At 42.5% G+C, this 25,587-nt stretch overlaps 1 protein-coding gene across 1 annotated transcript in view; it reads right to left on the bottom strand.

Annotated features, from left to right (window-relative positions):
- Nucleotides 1-25,587, bottom strand: part of MYO10 (myosin X) — a 163,893-nt gene that overhangs the window by 38,777 nt on the left and 99,529 nt on the right. Inside the window, exons 12-19 of the mRNA XM_014941048.1 lie at nt 25,191-25,337; nt 24,910-25,010; nt 24,611-24,677; nt 23,140-23,232; nt 22,315-22,383; nt 22,047-22,129; nt 20,389-20,497; nt 17,171-17,251 (exon numbers count right to left, since the gene is read on the bottom strand). Coding sequence (XP_014796534.1) covers nt 17,171-17,251; nt 20,389-20,497; nt 22,047-22,129; nt 22,315-22,383; nt 23,140-23,232; nt 24,611-24,677; nt 24,910-25,010; nt 25,191-25,337 — 750 coding nt within the window. The remainder of the gene's footprint in view (nt 1-17,170; nt 17,252-20,388; nt 20,498-22,046; nt 22,130-22,314; nt 22,384-23,139; nt 23,233-24,610; nt 24,678-24,909; nt 25,011-25,190; nt 25,338-25,587) is intronic.

Below are 25,587 nucleotides of genomic sequence, written 5' to 3' on the forward strand. Positions count from 1 at the left end.
TTACTTTACAGTCAGGAGTATATTTTTAAGACAGCAGCCCATTTAATAGCCATGAAGCAGTACATTACCACACTGACCATTTGCACTAGTCTATAAAGATTTCAACTAGCTCAAAGCACTGCTGAGTTAGACCCGTCTACAAAGATGCTGTAGTCATATTTCAGGTCCTGCTTGTCTATACATAGCAAAGATAAGAGCTGAATCTTGGAGAAAAGATGCTCAAATGATTCTAGCTGCGATTTTATGCTTTCGTCAATAAGGATCAATAAACTCACAATCCTGGAGCTACGTAATCTACTTTTTATTAGTTATTGTCACTGTACTCTTGGCGTTTCAGAGTAAACTTCCTATTGTTTGGTTTGTATGGACTAAAGCCTACCCCTGAGTAGACACACAACAGCCTGTTTGTGAGCCTTCCTTTCTAAAGGAATACAGAATTTCTTCTAAAGGAAGAATTTGTTTACCTCTCTCATAAAAACCCAGAGGGATGCCACCTCCTCGAAATGACAGTGTAATTTCTTACACACTGGTAAAACTTCATGGAATAGGAATGGATTGTTAAAGGCACAAGCTCGAACACCAGACACATTTAACTTTTCTAAGTGCATGTTTAGAGTTATCTATGTGATTGCCTACATTTTCAGCCCTAAGCCCTTGTTGCTTGAATACATTATTCAGGGAGTCCATTGAAATGCACAGCAAGTCTCAGGGGCTTTGTGTCCCAGCACAGCAACTGCAGGACCAGCCATGTGAGACAGACGATTAAGAGCATTTGGGAAAAGAGGGATTTAAGTTTTGAAGCTGCTCTGGCAGGGTCTCAGCACACTGACAGAAGGTGCAACTTGCAGCACAGACCCCAGCTGGAACTTTTCATGGACCCTCCTTCTGCACCTGTGAGTAATCTGTTGTCATTTCATCTGAGGTCATCTTCACTAAAGCCTCCGAGTCCCTGCAGACTAAACCCCAATCTGGCCTCATTCTCCCCACATTGTGACTGGTCAGCAGGCTTCTCCTGAAGAAAATCAATCAGGCTGCCCAATAGCCACAGACATACCATGAAGAAACATGCTGTGAGGTACTAATTGCAAGGAAAGCTGTCCTTCCTTACCGACCCCATGTCAAGACAGCCAACACCAATATCACTACTGTTCATTACAACGGTCAAGAAAACAACTGCATGCACCGCTCCATGTCTGCTGTGGCTGCATAAAGACCAATCACAGATGGTGAAACCCTGACCCTCCACGTCAGCAATGACATCAAATAACTTACATGGACTGAGATCCCACCCTTATTTCTATTTTGTTTTTTTATAAGTCTCCCACTGTAATTTTCACTCCTCCATGCCAGACTTTTCATCCACACCTTAGAAGTTGGGCTTTTTTTGTTATTTGACAGTTTATTGGCAGGCTGGGCATACAAGTCCACATCTATACTTAAAAACAGTAAATCATGTTTTAGGATGGTTCCTCTAACATGATTTCTTCAGATAATGGTATTCAGTATCAAGCATTTATTCCTGAAAGATATGAAATTTCATCAGGGGATAGAAACTTAGGATGAAAAATACATGAGAGAAACCATTTCAGATGAATTTCATCTTGCATGGCCAAAGTCTGACATGGCAGTAAAACCTCTCTTTGTAACAATCGGCGTAAGAACCTAATCCTACGTATTTCTGATGCCTAGTGTAGTGTTACAACAAGCAATCTCACACTTGACTACCTGAAACCCTCCACGAAGGTAGTTCTCACTGAAATCCTAACACGGTATCACTTCAGCAGTACATCCTGAAATAGTATTGCAGGTAACTTTGATCCACATTATCACAACTCTCCTTGCTTTCCCCGGTGACGCAAAACTGAGCAACCTTTTTTTCAGACTGCAGCTCCACACGGGGGAGAGAGGATACAACGATATCGCCTCAGCTTCTCTACTGCAAATAAGGAGAAAGGAGGAGGTTGGAAGAACCTCACTTCCAGCCAGAAAAGCTCATGATGGGCGGGTGGAGGGAGCTAATGACATACTCCACAGAAGGATAAGAGACATCAACTCAAACAGCACAAGGGGAGCAGAAGAGGACTGTAAATCTAAATCTCACTTTATTCTCTGCTTCAGTCCTGGGCACCCACCTGCTGCATCTCTAGATCTGCTCACACCCTATTCCTTTAGGACCACATGCCTGAATGCCAATTACATCTGGAGACTCTTCTATTTGGGGCATTGTTTTAACAAGAATACTAAAAATTCTCTGATATTCCAGAAGTCAGTTTAGTGCTCTGCAGGCTAACCTGTCCTCCTCAGATATGTGACTGCTCCTGAAATGCTCTGTCTAATTTTGGAGCACAATAAAGGAGACCACTACACTGGAAACACTACACATGGATAACAGCCATGAGAGCAAAGATCTGAGGGAAAAAAAGCAATAAAGAACTTCAATAAAAGCCTTAAGGAGCTCATTGATGCTGATGAGCTGAGAGGCCTTGACAGTAATCTGTGAGTAGCTATACCAAGAGCACACATTCAACAACAATTTCTAATATACAACAGATAAAGACATAAAAAGCATGAAAACCCCAGAATACCTTTTTCTCACTGAGTGTATTCTTTGGAAGAGCTTACCCATGGTGGTGGGACTCTCTGAAGCCACCAGTCACTTCAAAGACAGATGTCCTCCTCCTTCCAGCAGGTGTTAATGGTTTCCTTACAGTTTGCCACCCAGCAGGTTAGACTAAAAGATCTGACAAGTCACCTTTCAGCACTCCAGTTGAGGAAAAAATACTACTTTGATTTATTTGAAGAAGCTTAGTGCTGACTTCTGTAGCCTTTGGTACTGGGACACCCAAAGACCAGCTCTGCACCGGAGGGAGGAAGAAGACAGGCAGCTGCTGGCCCACAGCACACGGTGCAACCCAGAACTGTGCTTCCCACAGGGAGGGCTTCGCCTTGGCAAGAAGAAAGTTCATTACTTATGCAAGTATTTGGCGGTCCAGTGAGGGAAGTTTGGCTGAGATGTTACAGTGACTGACTGTCTGCAAAGAGCCAGGCTGCAGCACTATAGACTGGCTTAAATTAAGTCATTACAAAGACTTCACACATTCACCACAAAATAATAAAAAACTCCCCCACATGATCAGCTCAAATTGTTAAAAATTGGAAAAGCCCCGCAACAATCATGAATCACACCTCTGCAAACTATAATAAAAAAGTCTGAATTGTCTTTAGTTGATTTCAGTGTGAGGCAGGCAAGTTTGTTGTATGACCATGAGGGCCAGCAACTTCCTAGCTAAAAGTCAAAATCAGATTCAAGCAACGTTAAAAAGTTAGTCCTTGATGGCACTCCTTTTTCAATACTGAGGCCGTAAGCAGTCTCTCCTCCAATGCATTTTGCCCCTGCACGCGGTTCATCCCCTCAGTGGCCCATAAAAGATGCCTACAAAGCACAAGGCTGATGTAACACTCAGACTTGCTGCTTGGTGCTTTCTCAAGCAAGGAAAAGTTCCAGTGCAATTCCTATGCAGGAAAAAAAAATAATATGGTTTTATAAACTTATCTCCTGAGGAGCCCCTTCTCCTCTCCTTCCTGTATCGAGCCTTTGGTTTGGAAGATGTAATGGGAAATCAGCCAGGCTTAACTCACAGCCAGTATCTGAACACCACAAAATATTCAGCCCAACAGCTTTGGGTTGCTAGGACACCAGAGGTCGGGCAGCACTGAAAGGGCAGATTATTCCCACCCCGGCGCAGGCACAGGGCTCCATTCATGGCAGGGATGCTGCCTCGGGGCTGCTGCCTGCATGGGTGCCACGACCTGCCCTTCCCTCAGCATCCCTGCCCGCCCAGCTCCCTCGGGACCCCGCACTGACCACCGCCACAATGGCCAGTGTCCATGCCCCTCTGCACCAAAAACGCCCCATTGGACTTGCTGGTTCTCATCAATACTGAGGGCTCGTTTCAAACTGGGGGAGCTCAAGACACCAGGGGGGCTGCCTGAGTACTATGCTGCAGCAGACGTGCAGTGGGTGCTCTGGAGATCTGCTTTAAAAGTATGAGGAAACTGCAGTTAAGGTACTTTTTAAGTCCAGAGAGGGAAAATTCAAGTTTGCAGGTGGTGATGGGGATCCCTGTGATCAGCACATACGTTTACCTGGTTACAGCAAGAGCTGCATGATGGCCCAGATCAATGACCCAGCTCAATCTCATGCAATCAGTACATTAATTACTCCCACATCTTGTATCTCAGCATGTCTCAGCGTCAGTCTGACTTTGGCACTTTTCCTAGAATCTGGTCCTTTGAGCTGCTACTCTTGTATCCCTATATATTTTTACATTATAAATCCAGGACTTGCCTTCAGATCTGCAACTAACTATACAAGTAGATATCAAGACTAGTGAAAGGTGTGTGTTTGCAGGGAAGGGACAGAAAATGAAGGTAGTTCTTTGTTGTTGTGTACATTCATTTCACAGGGAAAGGCAACAAATACATTGTCCTTGGACTGCTTTGTTACAACGCCACAGTCCATTCCCATCCCATTCCATCCCCCCATTAAGAGCTGGGAAATCTCCTATTTGAGTTCTTTGACGTTTCTGAGAACCACAACAAAATAAAATTAGGGGGTTTTGATAATTCTGAAATGTCTATCCTAAAACAAAAAGTCCCTTTATTGATTTCTTCAAATACTACATGAACATGAGACGGAGGAGCTCTGCAGATCACAGCTATCTGTGCTGCCACAGAGGCCATGCTGAAGGCACAGGTGAGTCAACATCACCTTGGTTAGAACAGCTCCTGTGCTTCCTGCAAGCATTGCTAATCATTGCATTTGGTAGTGCAAAAATACACTGTCGTCTCATTGCTACAGATTATATATTGGCAATCATTAACACTTGCAATGAAAGTCATCATGTATTTTCCACCTCACAAAAAAAGCTGCACAAACTACTTGTTTGTTCCAATTCCTACACATCTGCGAAATAAAAGTTCATTATGGAGTAAATTTAAGAAACGTGTAGACATGTTTCTTCAGGGCATGCTCTAGTGCCCAAGATTATTGGTTTGTCGTGGGCTGCTGAGTGGGTGGGTGATGGTTTTTTTGGTTTGGTTGTTGTTGTGTGTTTAGGTGGTGGGTGGTGTGGTGTGTGGTTTTTTTGGGGGTTTTTTTTGGTTTTTTTTTTTTTTTTTTTTAGATGAGTAGAATGATTTCTTCTTGATATTGGATGCATTGATTGTAGAAAAACATGTTCACACAGAACAAACTGCATGCTCCACTTGATAACAATGAGGAGGAAGATAATGTTAGTTTGACCTTTTATCTTTGTTTGGAATTTCACTAGATAGATGTCCTCATATCTTTGTGATAATCAGGTGTCAAATATATGTTGTTATCTCATCTTGGCTGCTTTTGGTGGGTAAAATGAACATAATGCAGAGAATTAAGGCTTCTCTTTTTTTTTTTTTTTGTGGTTGGACTCGATGATCTCTGAGGTCCCTTCCAACCACCACAATTCTGTGATTCTGTGATTCTGTAAATTAACCTTCCTTTACTAGCATGGTGTAGAGTTACCCAAAATTGATGGCAAGAAATCTCCCTTAACATCAATATGGTTATCAAGCTCTTAATTGATCTGTCTACAGAGAGAGAGAGAGAGAGAATTATAATAGATGGTATAATTACATCAGGACCTAACTAATTTAACATTCAACCACCTTCTGAGTGATTTAATTGTGATGCCACTGTTCATTTCCACAAAGCCTGCAGAATCTAGAGGCAGGGATGCTGGTCAATGGCCCTTTGTTTCTCTAAGACAAGTTCCATCTTTTCTTAGTTACATGAAGCACCCACTTACTTGACTAGATCTATTTTTAAGACGATCCTGCAGAATAAAGTTCTGCCCTTACTTGGGGTTTTACAATCTGCTGTGTCACATTTAAATAAGAATATGGCTCTCCCTGCCCTAGAAGTGAATTTTTCCTGTCCCTCTTCCAGATTTTCCGATCATGGTGAAAACACACCATTGAGACTCCATGATGGGTTAGATGCACTTTCACTGCTGACATACCAGCACTCTGTTCTCCTGGGCCAGCCAGCAGCATGGACTCCACGCCACTAGAGCAATGGAGGGTAATGAGTCTTCCCTCCTGCCCTGCACAGACCAGTCATAATTTTGGGCTGGATGCAGAACTCCAAGGGAGCTGCACATATGCCTCACTCCTCTTCAAAGCTGTGTGACAAGAGGAATCACAGCTCCAGGCACTCTGTTATGTGCTGCCCAGCCCACCCACAGCAGCCTAAAAGCAGTAATAACTTAAGCAAAGCATTCAGGTGTGTGCTTAGAGCTCATTGAGGCCAATGAGATGTACATGCCCTTTAAGCATCTGGCTGATTTGAAAGGTGCTAGGATGGGGACGCCAGTGGTCACAAGGAAATGGCAACCTTGGACGGCTGAACATTTCTTCCCCTGAGAAATTCCTGGGTTGGCTTAAGTATATAACAAAACATAACCCTTAATATTAGAGTCAGAAAGAGACACTGAAGATAGAATCAGCTTTCGTAAGTGAGACTTTGTTTGCTATGTGAACTGTTTGCTTATATTAAAAACTTCTGTGAAGCTCATTTAAGCGCCAAACCACTTTTAACAAAAATCATCATTTCTTCCTTTGAAAGACGACTTAATTAATGAGGCTGGACACTGTTTCTTTTGGATAAATACGCACAAGTGGTGTGGCAAGCTGCAGATAGACATACTCGCCTTTTCATGCTGAATCTGGGGCAGCCCTTCATTCTAAAAAGCGAGTACCACAGAGGACACGGCATTTGTCTGGCCTTCTGAAAGTCGATGTCTCCTCTCATCCCATCTACTTTATCTCTGCTCAACTATCAAAAGTTTGAGAACCTCAACAGCCCCTAATTACCACATACTTAGTGCTTAAGATTTCTAGATCTACAGGAAGTAAGTTCCAAAAATGCCATGTAAACATTGGAAATATAACAGCACTACGAGTTTGGTGACAAACTTGCCTTTTCTACACTAAGCATTGTGCCGTGCTCACAGGTGTGTGTGACAATCCACGGTGGCAGCTGAAACAAAAAACCTCCCAGCGTCCCGAATGACTGACACGCTGCCATGGCCTTCCTGGCTCTCCAGCAACTTTGCAGACCTGATCAGAGTGTAGGCTTACCCTGAGCTTGGGACTGAAGGACAAAACTACTCCTGCCCACTACTACAGAGCCTGAGGAGCTGTGGTGCTACCACCTCCCCAGTGAAGCTCCCACAAGCGGCACCGGCTGCCCAGCTCCCTGGTGCCTGAACAGGGGATGCAGGTCAGGAACGTGGAGGAGACAAACCAACAACAGCAACCTCAAACCTCACCATGTGTCAGCCAAAAACTTCCTGTAGTTTAGGCTGATTGCCCTCACGCAGCTACAACTCAGCCGATGTCCTCAACTGCTACTTCACAGCTACTGCATTCCACTTAGTACAACTGAAACCAGCACCTCACTTCTGTAATTCTAATGTCAGCCTTGCTGCTTAGGCTTATAAACTGCTGAAACCCACCAGAAACAGTAAATTCTGAGTGTAAGTTAGACAACAAAACAGCAAAGGTAAGATGCTTTGATGCGCTTTCAGTGAATATTTCATGTTTAAAGTTTCATCTTACAAGGTGACAGCAGATGTTCTGAAGTGTACTTAGTCCTTACAAATACATGTCAGTGAGGTTTTCACCATGAAGTCTCTGCTTCTTTACCCCATCCTGTGACTAAATTAAGAAAAGCCATGTATGTATATAAACACACAGAAACAGATAGATACAGTTACAGAGGAAAAAAGTTTAGCAGCTGACCCAAGTCTACTCTTAAACAACATTAGCTTCAGCTCTTGACACAGATTTTGTGTTCTGAGGGTAGCTCTGACAAAGATCTGTGAATATTTGGGACAGTACTATAACTTCCATCTAATTTCTATCAGTAATCTAGCTGTATTGGAAAAAATCGTTGTTATGCTTCCATTTATGTTACAGGTTGTAAATAAATTTGTTTCAATAAGCCAACAAATGAAAACCAAAACAAATCTTATCTTTTTTGAAACCAAGCAGTTTTAGCAAAAGAAATACTGAATAAATATAATTGATGATCCACACAACAAAAATACCTACATTTTGACCTACCACCACTGTTACCATTTGGGGTTTAAAAGGACACAACGCCAGTGGGAGAAGAACAACTACAAGTTATGAGAACCCCCTTTCCCAGTCTCATAGGTTCTTTATCAGATCATATCTCCTCCACCTAGATTTGCAAGGCAAATCTAGGGTTCCTCTTCTTGAGACCAGAGTAAAACTCCCATAGACTTCAATGATGCAGGATCAAACCCATTCCCTTCGTAACAGGTTCTCCCAAGCAATTTTATCCTAATTTTCTACCCTGTGGCTGAATTCTAATGTTTGCAGAGGCAAGCTCTTTAAGTGGGAAAGCAAGGAAGAAAATGCAGATCCCAGAAGCAAAGGCAATCAGGTGAAGAATAGAGCTATTTTACCTGCTGAGTTGGGTTGGGGGGTTTATTTCACTGGGGTCAGAATCGGGGGAGTTGACACAGAAAACAAAGTGAAAATATACTGCTGTTGTGGTGTCCTTTCCATTACTACTGCAATTATATTTTTTTTTCCAGGCATATTCCGTTTTGTGTATTTCTATGGAAAAAAATTACTCTTGCAAATGTCCCCTATCAAGTTTCTCCAGTAAAACTACAAAATTAATTTAGACTTTTGGGTGCTGCAAACATCTTGCTGGACTCCCCCCACCCCCAAACACACTCATCCCCAGTGTTCTTTCTTATGTAATCAAAGCAAAACTACAGCCTTATGCCTTAATAAATTACAGGAATACTATCATCCTAAACTTTACAGAGCTGGTTTTCCTGAGTCTACGCCACAGGCTGCTGAACAACAGACAAGATCTTTCTCCAGAAAGCAGCCCATCACTACAACACGGCTCTTCCCCCCTCTGCACACACAGCTCTGCTTCTGCTGACTTTTTCCAAGCTCTGTGAACAATCACCCCTTTAACTTTCAAACAGAGTGTGATTTATTAAAGCAGACTGCTTGGCAACAAAGCTCTCCTGGCGTTCAAAAATACGATTAGACCAGTAAATTTAGCCGTTTTTTTAATTAACTCGATTCTGCGTGCATTTACCCCCTTTAAAGGAAACGACAAGTCCAAAAACGCTTCCAGTACGGCTTGCTCAAACTCCAGGCACTTTCTTTTCTTTTTCTACAAGCCCACTACACCCCTAAGCATGCAAGATTAAAATTATTAAAAAACCTGCATGAATTAAACCCCTTACCTTTTAAGGCTTTTTCACCTTCAGCGCTCGCCCATTGTGAAAAACTGAATCTTTAGCAGTTGCAGCTCTGCGCGCACACACACACACACAGAGAGAACAGGGCTTTCTTCAGCTCACTGGTATTTCAAGTCTTTCATGTGATATCTTTGGCTGTACTTGCTTAATTCATTCCTGCTGCTACTCAAAGGAAGTCAAGCCTAGCAAGGGCTGGCTCTACAGCAATCGCTGTAGATATTCCTGACTAACAGGACACGAGGGCTAATCTCACCTCACAGGCATCAAGAATGTAAATATATTTCACAGCCAACAAATTCCTAAACCTTAAGAGATAAAAATGCACAAAATGCCCTAAGACACAGTTTAGCAAGGGAGTTATGAACGTTAAAAGTTTTTGCTAGAGAACAATACTCTGTACCCCAGCGATGCTTTTGGAGCTCTAAGGATGTCTATTTATCATGGACTGTGCATATTCCCTCGCAGTAGTTACCATGAGAACATAGCAAACAGGATTTGAATGTAAATTGCCATCTAGAGATGTGGGGGGACTTTTTTTGTTGTAGTTAAAAAAGAAAACTTCCAAAGCTTGATGAAGTACACACTTTTTCTGTGCATACATTTGCATGACAATGCATGCAATTCAAATACTTGGTAGAGTGCACAAGAAGGAAGAAAAGCCAACTCCTTTGCTCGGTATTTATAAAAAAGCAAATACTTCAGACTTGGGATCACTAGTTGCAGTTCCACGAATGCCCATCCATGTCACACAATCACATTTGAAGGAATCCATAAAACACAAAAAATCCAACAGGTGGCACAAAACGCAAAATTATTGCAGTGCTTGAAGTCAGCTGGAGGCAGCAAGACCCTCTCTGCTGCTGAAAGATCCATTGCTGCAGCAGCCAAAATTCTTCTCACTTCTAAGTACTACACTGAACTACACAGCAGGTGCTGCACTTCAAAAATACCCCACCTCTAGGTATTTTCTTTTTCCCCAGAATTGTTCTGGTACTTTGGTTTTCCACCCACCTCCTCCCCAGTCCCTCCTGAAGCAGCGTTTGCTCCGTGTGCATCCCTCCACCCTGCTCACCAGCACACACTACCGCAGTTACTCTCTGAGGTGCAAAGAAATTACTCTTACCACTTGTGGACAGAGTCCTACCAAATGGTCTTTCCAGGAGACTTGGCAACCGCGCATGTACGTGCTGCAAAACATGCAAAAATCTGTTTGCCTGAACTGCCTGGAGTTGGATGCAATCTTTACAGCGCAGCGCCTGCCCCCCCCCGCAGCAGCACCCCATCTCAGCTCTCCATCCCCAGCCTTAAACATCTCAATTTTAAACTCATGCCCCGGTGGCTGAAAGACAAACTTAGCAAAGGGATACCTCGTCAACCCTGCTTAGTAAACAACAAACCTTGATGAAGAAGAAGGACATGCCTGTCTGGGCAATTGCCTGGAGAGCGGAATGACCTACTTCAGCCCAGCCAGCAGCGACGCTCTGCGATGGGGACAAAGGGACAGCCCAGTGGCTGCCGGGCAGCATACCCGACACGCCGCGCCGCAGGAGCGATGGCAGCCACCCCGGGGAGGCGACACGGCAGACAGGCACTGCCAGAGCAGCACCAAACTCCTGGCAGGAATCGTCTTGTTCTTTCAGCCAGCGGTTCAGATCCGCACGTAACATCACTGCCGGCACTTCGTGAGCAGGAGCGATTGCCTTCCTCACACCCACTCTCCTTATCGCTTTTACCTAAGGAGTCTTCCAGTGCCTGACCTAATTACTCCAGTGATGTGCCAGAAAATGATGCAGCTGGGACATACTCCACAAGTCTTGATTTGAAGCTGCGTAATTCTGCAAAACCCAAGGCGACAAGATCCCGGCAGCTGAATTAAGCGGCGTTGGCCCGGCACGATGCCACACCTTACGACTGCGCCTTCCTGGTCACCAACAATAATGCCTTATGAACTAGTTAAAGAGTTAAGGATAGTTTGTATTTGGCCCCATGCACTTGTTGACCCATGAGACTGGGCCAACACGCTGTGTTTTGGGGAAATGGTGGCTCTCCTCCCAAAGGATGCGCCCAAACAGCAGCTCCCCGAGCCTGACCCAGGCTGCCCCAGCAAGCCCAAGCTCTGCTCAGAGCCTGTGGCTCTGCTTCCTCCAGAAGCAATCACAGCAGCAACTGGCAGCCAGAAAGCCTTCTTAAAACAATTATTTATTGAGAACAACTGAGATAAAAGAGAGGTTTTTAAAACAGGCAATAAGGATCTCTAATACATGAGCTGCTTATACAGCTGTAAATGAATGCTACTAAACCTTAACTTTCTACAGATAGCACCACACACACCCAGCAGCGGTATCTGGGCCATAAAATCTATTTCGTTTACTTTTGCAGTATGACAGAGTAGCTATTAGTGTGATGATCAGGCTTTCTATTCCCTTTTTCTTATGGACAGCAAGTAAAACCTACCCTGTGATCTGCTAGCTCCCGGTACCAGAGAGCACTGCAGGTTCCCTGCAGAAGGGCTGCTACCCCAGGGCTCTGCAACTGAGTAAACCATAAAGACGTCTCTACTTAGGGCCTAACACTTTTTAGCTTTGAACTGCTGGGCTCAGCGTCTTTAAAAACCCACAAAGGCATCTACTCCCCAGTCAGGAGAGCCAGAGTCTGCTGAGTGACTGAGGCTGGTGTATAAAGCACTTGCTTGGTATACAACCACAGCAGGATGGATGTGCATGGAAGTTTGAAGCTGGACCATTTTTTTAAGGATTTTTTTTTTTAATAAAGACTTCTAAAAGTAAAGTTGTATCCAGATGCTTAGCAATCCTGTGCTGAAGGTATAGTAGAATATCCTTGAAGCTCAGAGTTTCCCTCCCTGCATCTTTCAAGGTTTTGTGTCAGTGCTGTTCCCAATGCAGCTTTAGACTTGCACTGTTCTTACCCGTATTTCTGACAAAAAATCTCTCTCCAAGGCCAACTCAGTAAAATTCATACAGTCAAGTCTCCATATGACAATTCTACAATTCCAGCTTGACGAGCAGTTCACATGCTGCATTCACTGAACTTGTACCTGCTCCACACCCTGCACACAATCATCCTCGCAGATGGGGCCAAGCTGTCCTCTCAATCATTCCTTTGTACTGCATTCCTGAGCTGTACTTCTAACTGGTGTTTAGACTGGTATCATGCTATACTTACCTTTGTAATGATTCAGAGCTATTTTAAGAGCACAAGTTTAATTCAGACGCCAAGTGAAATAGGTTTGCATCTTATTTCGTATTAGGGGACATACTGCTTGCCATTCCAGGGCGTCTCATGGCTATTAATGACCAATGCCTCAAAGTACACTGCAGGTGCCAATAGCCATACCTTGATCCCTTTAAATGGCTCTGTCCCCAGAAGCGACTTTAGCAACCTTATTGCCTTGATAGTAATTTTCCCAGAATGAATATGGAGCATGATAGGACTCCTCAGCAGCAGTAAGCCTTACAGAATTTATTACAGACCTTTTTCTACCAGCCTTCCTTTGAATTGCAAAGTTATTACTAGCTTCACTTTTCTTGTTGCTCCCCATAACCCCTACCCTGCAGTAAGTTTACAATACAGGTTTAATTTTGTCTCATTTGTCCCCTACCTAATTACATCTCAAGATTAAAAAACTAATATAAAAAAACCTGCAGAGAAAGAGAATTGCCCCTTCAGAGCTCAAAAGCTTCAGAGAAGGCAGCTTAGAGCTTGCCAATGGCAAGACCATCACTGCAACAGAGGAATGAGACAGACAATAAATGAGCAGACAGGGAGATTAGCAGAAAGCCTGCAGTCCTGTTCAGGTGACATACACCAACCAAAGCTTCTTAAAAAAAAAAAAAAAAAAGTGAAATTCTTGTCTACCTCACATATTTCATGCCAACTCTAATCAAGCCAGGATTTTGCCTATCAGGACAAAACTGGACTTAGATGTGTAACCAAAGAGAAGTGGATGTACCTATCTACATGCGTGACAGAACAGCCGCATCTCAACCTGCTGAAGTCTCTGAAGAACAGGGAATTACAGAAGCAGTTTTTAAGAGACTGCGATTTTAAGAGACGCGGTTTTAAGAGACTAGTACAGATGAGGTCATGCAGATGCTAGAGGTGGGGGCCACTCGCAATGATTATGCCAATACATTTTCTGAAGAAAAATCCTAAATGGAGAAGGGAACTTGAGAAGGCACTTGAGCCAACCTGCCTGAGGCTGGCTCCTTCTGGCCAACAGGAAAATTTCTGCCTTTGAAACTGCTTGCATAGGAAGTTCAGATCTTAAATTGACCGTGAACTGTCTCCTGACCAGCACCAAGGCTTAGCAACTTTATTAATAGCAGCAAGCTGCTAGAAGTGTCCAGCTGATGGCTGTAACAATGGTTATAGCTTATTTTAAAAAGAGTCTTTTTTGTTTTCCATTTTTTGTTCCAATTTTTTGTGTGTTGTTGTTTGTTTGTTTGTTTTTTTAACTTAAGGTACACAAAATGATAGATAGAGCCCAGAAAAGACAAGGTTGCAGGGAGGAATCATTATCGAGTAGAACAGGAGGCACAAAAAGAAACATGAGACCAAGACACAGAGAAAGATGTGCCAAAGTTCAAAAGGATGAAATGATAGATAGTTCTGCAAGCTGCGCTGGAGATATGGGGAGCTGAGGAGAAAGACCCTTCATTAGCAGAAAACGCTCATTAAGCATGCCAGGTGGAAAAGTTTCCACATTATGACTAGTTCAGAACAGACTGGAAACTGCGAAAACAGACGGGCCGATTGTTCGGGGGTCTCCCAAAGATTAATGGGTCCTCTGTTCTTCTGTCTGAGGCCTGCTCGCTGAAACGTCTTGTGACAAAAGGTCACGTACTCTGTGCGCTCCCTTCAGGAAATTGCTCTAATGAGTGTAGAATCTGCTTTGATATGTAAATGTTCAGTGGTTTACTGCATATGCTGAATTGTTTTTGCTTGCTACTGTAACATTTTAAAAATTAAATTTTTGATCAATTAAAAAAATCAAATAATTACTGTAAATTATCATATCTCTTATCCAACATGAGTACACTTCAATGTCTAGAAGCACAGAGGAAGTACTGTCTGCTGCACGTTCTGCTTTTCAAAAGCTTGAATTTGTCTTCCATCTGCTGAACTTCATTGACTTACAGAATTCATGCATATTTCCAGAATAAAACAGCTCTCAAGCTCCACCAGCTCCTCCCCTCCAGTTACAGGGGATGCTCGCCAACAGGAGTGTCACCTATTTGTACTCAACCCAGAGGGCAAAGGGCAGCTTGAGAGGCTTTACTCCCGATAATACAACCTGCCCACTCTCTCTGGTCCTTTAACACTGCACATTTCAAAAAAAGCAATTAAAAGACCCCTGTCTTTCACATCATTTGTTATTTGGCAAGCACCACTTAAGTACTTTTTGAAGAGTGACGTTTTATCATTCCATATCACCGTCACCACAGAGTAAAAACTATGGATAAAAACACAGAGGAAGATGCTCAGTGAAGACTTTTACTGTCTTTCAATCCCAGTTTCTCCGTTTCAGCAGCTCATCTGAAAGTTTCAAACAGTTACATTTCTAACCAACCCTGCACTGTCAGTCACCTATGCAGTAATCTCTGGTAGTCCGTGCACAGCTAACGTGGCTCTGAGCTGTGCTGGTTACACAAACTGACTCACCTTATTTCTCTGACTGAAAAGCAGCAACAAGTTGTATGATGGGCTAAACTCTGAAACATGTAATGTGATGTGCATCCACAGAATCCAGCTGAGCTACAGAGAAGCCAGATGCCCTTCACATGCCTGTGTCTGTACCTGCACCGTTGCAGAAGGAGCAACACCAACAACATCGCAACACTGGCACTAAAACTTACTGGTTTGTGAGACATGGGAGGAACAGAGAGCGGTGCACACCAAAAAAAAACAAAATAAAAATGCACTTTGAGAACACTTCCCTGAGCGAAGAATTCCATCAACCAGTATTACCTATGGCTTTTCTTCTCATTTTCCATCAAGTCTTCTAGTGAAACAGCTAAAAAGGTAAACTGTGTGACTCTTCTCTCTACTCTTGTTCTTCAAATAGGATTTCTCATTTGGTAAAGCCATTGAATTGTTACCTTTGCAATCAAATTAAAGCAAATGGGAAACAAGCACAAACATTTCTGTGTAAGATTTCAGTGATATTTTATACGTACTTTGAAAGGGATTGTCTGCAGGAATTTCCCAATCTGTTCCTGCATGCACTCCTGCAATTAGATGTGGTTTCCTAAGACGGAGGCTGTCTCAAGCCCCTTCTGCCTGCACAGCTGCTCATTCTGTGAGAACTTTGCTTTAATGATAGTAAAATATATGTGCAGATACAGAAGCATATGCCAAATTTGTCAAGGATGGAGCGTTCTAGTGAGAAAAGACTGGTAGAGCAACATGGGAGTGGGAACTCAAGTGTTTGCCTTGCTATGGAAATGCAACAAGCGCTTGGTTCTGGCATCAACCATGGCCAGTCCTTGTGACTTTGGTACTGTGGAGATGAGCCTTACTCGGATGCAAAAGGACAAATAAAGAAAATGTGTGAGTTCTTGAAATTTTTCTTATACTCCGGTGGCAGCAGGTGGGCTTTATGAGGGTCATGAGGCTTCCAGGTTAAAACGGGATCCGGGAAGAAAACAAGCTTTTCAGATCTGCCCTTCCTCAGTGATCAGGAGCTTTGCTACACACAGAGGCTCCCAGACCCCAGCTGCTGGCCAAGGCACTGTCATCCATGGGGTTTGGCTACTTGGCAGCTGCACTTCAGGACGCAGAAAGCAGGGCTCACTCACTTCCAGGCTACTCCCTCGTGCTGAAGTGCCCACAATCTGCATGTTATTTGACACACCACAAGCAACTGTGCAAAAGCAGAGTTAACAGTTAGTAACTGAAAACATGTACAGTGGAGGATGTACTGCCCAGATAATACAAAAACCTGCAATGAAATCTGTCAGTTTTGATGTGTTCGTGTCCTTATTAACCAGACTTCCCAGAAAAATGTAACATAGAAGAGTGGGTTTACAGCTAAGTCACCTATTTCTAAGTTGCCATGTGAAAACCATAAACCAGATTTGTTAGCATCTCTGCCTGCTGCATTTTTGACATAAGCAGACCGTTCCTGAATAACGGGCTATAAAGCCAAAACCAGATGGGTAAAACCTGAGCATATCAGGACCAGGTTAACAATATTAACTTCAGGGATTACTACACCATTATCGCTTCATTTCTAGAGAGTCCTCCAACAAATCTAAGTCTAGACATTGCCTTTCATTATCTGTGACTCAAGACAAATTGATACAGCAAGCTTCATTTTCCAAGTCTGTTTTAAAAACAAAATTCTGTAACAGAATAGAACAGCCACCATGAAGGCACCTGGAATTGTACAAAAATTGAAAAAACTGAATCTGATGACAGAGAGTCGGTCATTCACACCAGTTTTGCTGTATGCACCACTATTCACTGCCTCTAGCAGTGCTAGAGTTTTTGCAGTTTTGACATCTTCTTCCTAAAAAGGCTCTCAGAGAGTTACCTTCCTTTTAAAACCATCCTCAGAGCCAGTCATTTATCAGAGTTGTGAGCAATGACTATTAAAAAGGTGCCCAAAGACATGGCCCATGTGCAAAAAAAAAAAATCAAAAGCCTTTCCCAGCACCTTACCTTGCAGAGCCTTTTACAAACTCAGGGAAGAACACTACCCTCTGCTTCACACAGCAGTAAAAAGAACAGACAGGCAGCAAAAGATCAGGCCTAAGACATATAGAAAAGACAGGCGCGACTTTAAATCTTACCTTCTGCACGTTGGGTTTGATGCACCGAACAAAGAAAGGATTTGAAGAACTCAGCGTCGCCATTAAAGAATGAAGCGATTCCTAAAACACAGGTAGAAAGAAGACAGCACTTCACAAGCTGACTTTTTGTAGAAGCAAGGTACCCCAGCAAAAGCTCCTGCAGCTTGGCGTTGCAGGCAGTATCTAACTGCAACACCTAGTGGCACACACCAGACACTACCCTACCATGGAACCTCTTACTGTGAACAAACAGAATCAATTCCTGCGTGTTCTTCTCTTCTGATGAAATCTGTCATCAAGGTTTTTTAGTGAACAAGATACACAGATCGATACGAAGAAAACTGTTCGTAAGTAAACACCAAATTGGGAAGTTGCTGTTCCAAGGACCTTTTGAATGACTGCTTAAGACTTAGGATCCACACTCCCAAACTGCTACACTCGAGCAAGGCAAAAGGAGGGATAAGGGGCCTAAGGTAAAACTGAAATACCCACAAAACCAGATTTCCTCTTTTCATTTCAGCCACCTCATACCCACTCATTTTGCACTTTCTCTGCCATCAGCAGCATTTTGTGCACAGGGTGTTCCTCCCTCCTGTGCAGTCTCAACCTTTCTTGTGAAAAGGACACTTTGATAATAAACATAAGTCAACAAGAGGGTAGAAAAAAATATTTAAAAATTCTGAAAAAAAGAGTTACTTTAGAATACAGCAGACACTGTTCTATCAATACTGGATTTTAACATGCCCTCCTCCTGAAATTAACAAAAACTGAGTGAAGGATGGAGTGGTAAAGAAAACACATCTTACTGAAATCCAACATTAACAGCACTAAGCAGACAGTTTCATGGTTATTTCATGTGATAGCTAATTACTTTTAACAATAAAAAGAAAGATTATAAGGTTCAGCTAAAAAAACATAGAAGAAAACATGGGTTTTTTCCTAGTTTTAGAACTTTGAATGACCCAATACACATTAGACTATCAACTGTCTGAACCTCAGCCTGAAGATAAAAATCACAAAAATCGCTCAGTCCTTTTATGATTATTACTTTAATTACACATCCACCCCTTTCCTGCCCGAGCCGTCATTCCATATCTTATTCCAACGTGCCTCATTCTGTATGATTAAGCATAATAAATCATTTTAAACTGAAGTCTTGCATTTACTTTGCAGAGATACAAATGACTGTAGAGGAGGGGAGCCCAGGCTCTGCAGGGTCATACAGGTGACACTGTTTCGCCCCTCAAAGGCAGCACTGCGTGCCAGGCAGTGGAGAGAATACAGAGCAGGCTGCCAAGGAGACAGAAAACTCACTTTTTAAAGGAGCAACACTCTGTGTCCTACCTTACGTTTTGGAGCGAAACTGCCAATGGCAGTCTGTTACAACAAATTCTTGCTTTAATCTGCAAACCAAAGGCTTTCTTGATGATTAAACATGAAGTGATAAAGGGGTGCACAGGAGTTGGTACAGAGCAAAGGGAGCAAATGGTGAAGTGACTGGGAACATCAGTGATAGTTCTTGCTTCGTTTGCCTTTGCCAGCCCATGGACCTGGACTCCAGGGCAGCAAACATTAAACAGCCAGAAGATACAAAGACAAATATTTTCGTGCAAAGACAAATATTTACAGCTTCAAAAAGTAAAGGCTCCATCTGTAATTAAACCTGTGTGAACATTTCAACATCTACGGACAACTAAGCCAATTCTCTCAACACAGGCTACAACTGACACGGATCGGGAAAGTTGGTCAGTTTACACAAAAATGATTTAACCTATTTTCACACTGATTTGTGGTACAGCCAGCCAGATTCTGCACAGTGCCACACGCCTCTAACTCACTGTCAGGTGACGAGCTAATCTGAAGTTTGCCCTGCTTTAAGCAATAGGCTGAAACAGATGGTATCTAACCCCAGCTATTCTGCGTGCACCCCCGGGCCCGCATTAGGCAGACTGTCAAATGAAAAGAAGAGTTAACCAACCTATCATGAGAATAAAACTGTGAGGGCAAAGTTCTTATCTTCAGTTGAAATGAGATGGACTAATCCCTGGAAGGCTTTAAAACGTGGAAGAAACACCCAACCTAATTCTTTGGGGCCGGCATGATAGGAAGGTCAACCTCTTGTAAAGCATCCCAGCTGGTGAATGGTCAGTTACTGCAGCTTTAGATAAGAGGCAACAATGTTTTGATTTCATGTTATATCATGCTTTATGCTGTCCAGGGGCCCTGATGGAGAAGAGTAAGAACTGTACATCATGTTCTACTTTGCGAAGTGGGTGCAAAAATACGGTCAATTTTTATACAGTAAGATCTTAAAGGTCTACTTTGCACCGGTACAAAAGTGGAAACAGTACCTTCTGCTATCTCAGAGAACTAGCAAATGATACCACCTCAGCACAAGAAGTGGGTATTGTCTGAGACAAGCGACAGCAACACAAAGCAAGCTGTCTGAGGAATATAACATTAGTGTTTTTTAATAAAAGACACTGTGTGTGCCCCAGCATACACTCCTTGCTGTTCTGTCCAACACTTAGTAATAGTCTATTAGGATAAAATCTGCCCCCAAGGGGTTTGAGTCTGCTCCCTTTTTAAAAAAAAAAGTGAATGAACAGTGCAAATGTATATTAACTCAAACAAAATGAAAGACAACTAATCCAGACTTGTACCCATGCAATTTAGAAAAGGTTTTGTGCCAATCTTTCTCTTTTAAATAATTTGCAGATAGACTTTATGCTAGATTTCAATTTGGTGCCATTTTTGATGGCAGGGCTATAAAGCCTCACAAAACAGTGTTTAATAAAAATCCTTTCCACTTCAAGCAAAAAAGCAAGGCAACACCTTAATGAGGTATTTATTCAGCACCTATTTTTCTTAGCACACAGGCACTGCTGCAAGGCTTTGTGTGATTTTGTGGGTTGGTTTTAGGTTAGAAATGAAAACTAGGATGAGAGAGACCAACTTCACAGATGAGCTTTAAAATAAGACAAATAAGCAAGTGGAAAGCAACAGGAGTTTTGAGCGGATGGTGTAATGCTAAAGTTAGTGTCTGCTTGAAGCTAGCTAGAATGGCTCATCAGTTGATCAGCAAGTGCAGTTTCATAGGAGAGACAGCAATGTTTTGATGCTGAAGCTTCGCCTGTTTTAATCTGCAGCTGTTCTTTACTGAACAGGGTTTATCTATCACTGATTAGCTACAGAGCGGAGCCGACACATTAACTAACCTTGAACTGGAGGCTGACAGTGGGTTTTCGGTGCTTGCTTCCACATTTAAGAGTGTCTTGATTGTTGCGACTTGAAACATGTTCAAATAGATCATAGATGAAGTCAAGACTGAAATGGGAAAGAAAAAGAATATCTCTAATGTATATCTTAACAGACTATGAGATTTATCACTATAGAATGTAAAGAAAGCACTGTCTCTTAATGGCTCCTCCATCCAAAAAATGCTTATTGAATTTATCCATAATCTTTAATAAGCAACAGATTTTGCCTTTGAAGAATTTAGGCAACGGAAGAAAAAAGAGCCCCAAACCAAAGCAAAGCAAAACAAAACAAGGATGTTCTTTCTTCTCCACTCGTAACACATCATTAGGGAAACGAAGTGTGAAGTCCCAGAGTCTTTACTGCATTTTACTCCACTCACTCAACCAAAACTCCAGCTGACTGTAATAGGAACTGTACCTGAATAAAGACTAAAAACCAAGACTTTCAGCTTGTTCAGGGACATAACACAAAATAACCACCCACATGAGCTTCACTTTCAGATACCAGCTGTGTATACTGTTTTCTACCATACCATACCATACCATACCATACCATACCATACCATACCATACCATACCATACCATACCATACCATACCATACCAGTCAGGTATCCTCCTCTCACCACTTCTACAGAAAAACAGACCTTTTAACTTGAGCTCCAGACAGATGTCGGTGCAAAAGCAAAACCAGGCCCAGCAGCTTTAATTCATTTATTACTTTTACCTACATACTTCAGTTGACAGATGTTATGTGAGACTTGTCATGAAACCAGAGCAAACAACAGAGAGAGGGAAATGCTCATTAAGAGTTTCCCCCTGCACAGAAGGGCTTAAGGGGATCACAAACAAGCAACTCCCACAGCAAGGCAGGATGATGATGGGACAGGATGGGTGAAGGCAGCATCTGAGACAGCAACACCTGGGACTCAGCTCCCTCCTCTTCTGTGCGCCCCAGAGTCTCAACTGTACGTCTCCAAAAAGGGACGTGGTACCGCTCCAGCTGACAGGGTACCACTGCAGGGATCCCGAGACCTCACACAGCAGAATGACGAGGAGCAGGTAACAAAGACATCCAAGCTCAGCCTTTCAGTAACATAGTTCTTTAGAGAAATTCTCCCTTTGAAGCAATTACTATATGGCAATTTGCACGGTGGTAGGTCCTCGGCTCTAAGCTTTCAACCAAATTAGCGAATGCCAGAAATGCAAGCAAATCAGGCTGTACATGAAGCAAAAAAAAACAGGAATGCACACTACCCTGAAACAGTTAAAAACCATCCCCAGCTTTCAGCATCCTTACTCGCTACCGAGCAGCAAGCGAGCTCTCTAGAAACCCCCTGGACTGAGCAGGGACGAAGTATTGCACCATGTGGGAAAACCAGACTTTGTGAGAACCGATTACCATCAGATCTGCTTACAGGCACCTCTGATACTTCTTATATCCTCATTTCAACTCTGTCAAGGTCTGATGCTGCGCAACATCTAACATATTCAAACCCTGGCAGAATTAGGTGATAAGCCCTGGCAGAATTAAGTGATAGAACGTAAACACTGGCAGAATTAGGTGATAGGACACCCCTTAACAACAGGTCCTAAACAAAAGTCGCAGAAACGTACCTGCTTTCACGTAGCAAGTTCAGGAGATCGTCTCTGAAAGTATCTCTGTTCTTCTCCAAGATCCCCCTGACATCATACTGGACCTAGCAGGAAACAGAGCTGGTTCAAACAAGGAGCCGCGTAGTCAGGCACCTCTCACAAGAGCGGTGCTGTAAAAAGTGCCGAGGGAACAGAGCGCCTTAGTTAATTTTGAGCAGCCTCAGGGTAAAATTAAGCTAATGGAAACTCTGTTTGGAATAATTTCAGCAAATAAAGAAAAGAAAATTACCTCCCCAGCGTAGTGCTTCACTCCAAAGTTGTGAACGGCAACTCTTGGTTTTACATAAAAAGGATTGTTCTAATTGGAGGGGAAAGAAAAGAGAAAAATATTGGGGGGGGAGGCAGCAGTCAGGGAGCGGAATGATACAAAGGGTCACATTATCTTCTCAGCCCAGACCTAAACAAACCATTGTCTTCCACTGAACTCCCTGCAAGATTAGTGCTCCAAAAGCAAACAACCAACTTATAACGATAATAGGATTTGTTAGTCTGGGCTGCTTCAACTGCAGTAATAACAGATTTATGGTATCTAAAAAGGCATTATACTAAACCTAAACCCATCTGGCAGAACCATCTATTAAAGGCACTTTGGAAAAGAAGGCTCTGTCTTAAACTGGCAGTTATGAAGATTGGTGGATATGGTTGTACCCCAGAAATTCTCGAAAATAATTCTATGATCACAAAAAAAGGTAACGCTAATCTGGACAGAGGAAACAGCAACCTTTCAGTAAATGACATCAAGGTGAACAGTTCATTAAATCAAGGGATCTTGAAGATCCAAGTAATTTGAGTTACTGCAGGTTTTCAGAGCTCTAGGAGCTGAATTTGGCTTATTCACCAATATGGAGACACTTAACTGGACAGTAACAAGGATATGTTCTCCCAGGTAACTGATTCATTCTTAACAGCCAATGATATGGATTGCTATGGAAGTAGGATCACGTCCAAAACAGCCTCTATAACTATGCATCTATATATTTGAATCATAAATTTCTACAGAAGCAAAGAGACTCTCCATAATTTGCACAGAAAATGTGAGCAAAACATCACATACCGCATGCTGGATATTCAACTTCTCCAGCAAGGTGGAGTCAGTAGCTTGAGGAAAATGGCTCTCTTCATTGATGAGTGCAAGCAACCCCAGTTTCTAGAACAACAAGAAGAGGCAGAAGATGAATTAGTGCCTAGACGGACACAGATGTTGTTCCCAGTTTGGAAAAAACCACATTCCTTGAAGTTGTTGTGTGGACAGAGGCGCAAAACCACCCATACATGACTGAAAACCCACTCTTAGAAGGACTGCAATCCTATTTTTCTGGCAACACCGCTTTTGAAACATACAGCATATGATACATGGGCAAAATAAAGAAAAAGAAGCTATTGGAAGCGGCGAGAGTTCTCCCAATGTAGGCATCTTTTAGGTGCCTGCAATGACACTGCCCCAAAATACATCCCCAGCCTTCAAGACTTCCAATGATCAGGAGTCCTTTAAATCTGGGGAGTTTGTGTAAACAGCCTTTCCAAATTTTTTCTTCCATAAAATTATCTGCTTAGCTGTTGAATCAATGCAAACTTTTAGCATCCACAGCACCCAGGGGCACAGCGAAAGATACACAATTTAACTACACACTGCGAGAAACACAACCTCCCGTCGCTTTGCATATGCCCCTGCGTAATTCCCTTTGATGTTCCCAACTTCTCCTAATAGAAGAGGTGGTAAACAAAGCAAGCTACCCTGCAGTTAATTAATGTGTCCAGCAAGCTTCAGGCTGATACAGCCTCTCGGAAAAAAACACGGTTCTCCAGGTGCACATTTTAATAAGCCACTTCCCACCGGCCCAGAGCAGCTCCTGACAAGCCAGGACGTCCTGACTGCAGTCACGTCCCGGCAGCCAGGTCCCCTGCCCGCTGCCATCGGTCCTGCAGTCATCCAAACTGACCCAGCCACACACCTCACTGCAGAGATAAACCCAGGCAGCCCCCTTCTGCTGCTGGCAGACGTGAACATGGACAAAACGATATCTAACTTCAGCTCTGTCATCCCTACGCAGTGAGCTCAGACCTCACCTGCCCCTCGCCGCCAATGTCCTACCAATAGCTCTGCAGAAACTTCATGCTCTTTTATGTGTTCCTTTAGCACAAACCAGAGCACAAACAAAATTATGGATGAAGCCAAAACTGGCAAGTAACAAATGAAGATTACCCGCAGCCTAAAAGCCATTAAGGGAGCAAGACACTGTCATCATCTCTGTCACCTCTTTCTACTCTTTTTTATCACCTCCAAATATCGCTTTTGTATATAATCATACACTGTTAACAGTTCCTTTAACAAGATACATATATTGATCTTACAATATTATCTGTAATATATCCATGCATAAAAACAATCTGATTAAAAGTTCACTATTTAAACATGCAAGATCTATCATTCTTTTCACTTGTTCTTTTTGTTGGCAAATATTTTAAAGACATACTGTCTCAGAACAAAAACTAGAAATAGATACTGGTGTTAAATTCTTTATTACCTTTTCAATAAGATCCAAGCACTCTCCGTTGTCTGTCCAGTCAATATCCTCCCAAATTAGTCCTTCCCTAAGAAAAACAAGAAGGGCTTTTTTATGAACTATGATAACATTATTTTAAATATAGAAATAGGAGGAGATGATGTACTTATCTTGCAAATTACAGCAAAATCAGCATGCTTTTAAAAACTGCACAGGTCCAGACAGAGATTTTGAAAGGAAGCCAAGGTAGCTGGGAACCCAGATTTCAAGTGAATACTGATATTTTCAAAATTCTTTCAAATTTCATCTGTATCTCTTACCTGCTGTATTCCAGTTGCTCCAAGGAAAAGATGTGCTTGTTAAAATACTCCTGAAGCTTTTCATTTGCATAGTTAATATTGAACTGCTCGAAACGGTTTACCTAAAGAGACAAGAATTTTTCACAAAAAGCATACAGTCCAAGTACTTTACTTTGCAAACAAGGAACTAGTTTAAGTTGTAATGTATTTAATAATCAAGTTCCAGTGAAGACGACAATGAAATGTAGAACAATGAAGCATAAATATTATACAATTCATTTGAACAAACTTTTGAAACCTACCTCAAAGTTTTCAAATCCAAATATGTCCAAAATCCCAATGGACTTGAAGTCTTCCTTGCTCCTGATTCTGCTGTTGATTTTCTTAATGACCCAAGCAAAACACTGAGAATAAAGTGCCATAGCCATAGAATCTCTGCTGTCTATTGCCTGCATTAAAGAAGGAATACACAATGCATCAATCATCCTGTAACTGAGAACTTACCAGGCTTTGCTGGTCAGTGCCCTCTGCACAGGATAAAGCAATGTATAATGCAAGCAGGTTTGTGTTCCTATGTACCTTGACAGCAATTGTTTTTAACAGTTTTTGTAACAGTAATAGCATCACGATTTAAGCTTTAACAGTGTAGGTTATAAAGCTGTACACCTATGTGGCTTTAAAGTTACATTTCAAGGCTAA

This window comes from Calidris pugnax, unplaced genomic scaffold, assembly GCF_001431845.1.
Source record: "Calidris pugnax isolate Ruff unplaced genomic scaffold, ASM143184v1 scaffold8, whole genome shotgun sequence".
NCBI classification, from domain to species: Eukaryota; Metazoa; Chordata; class Aves; order Charadriiformes; family Scolopacidae; genus Calidris; species Calidris pugnax.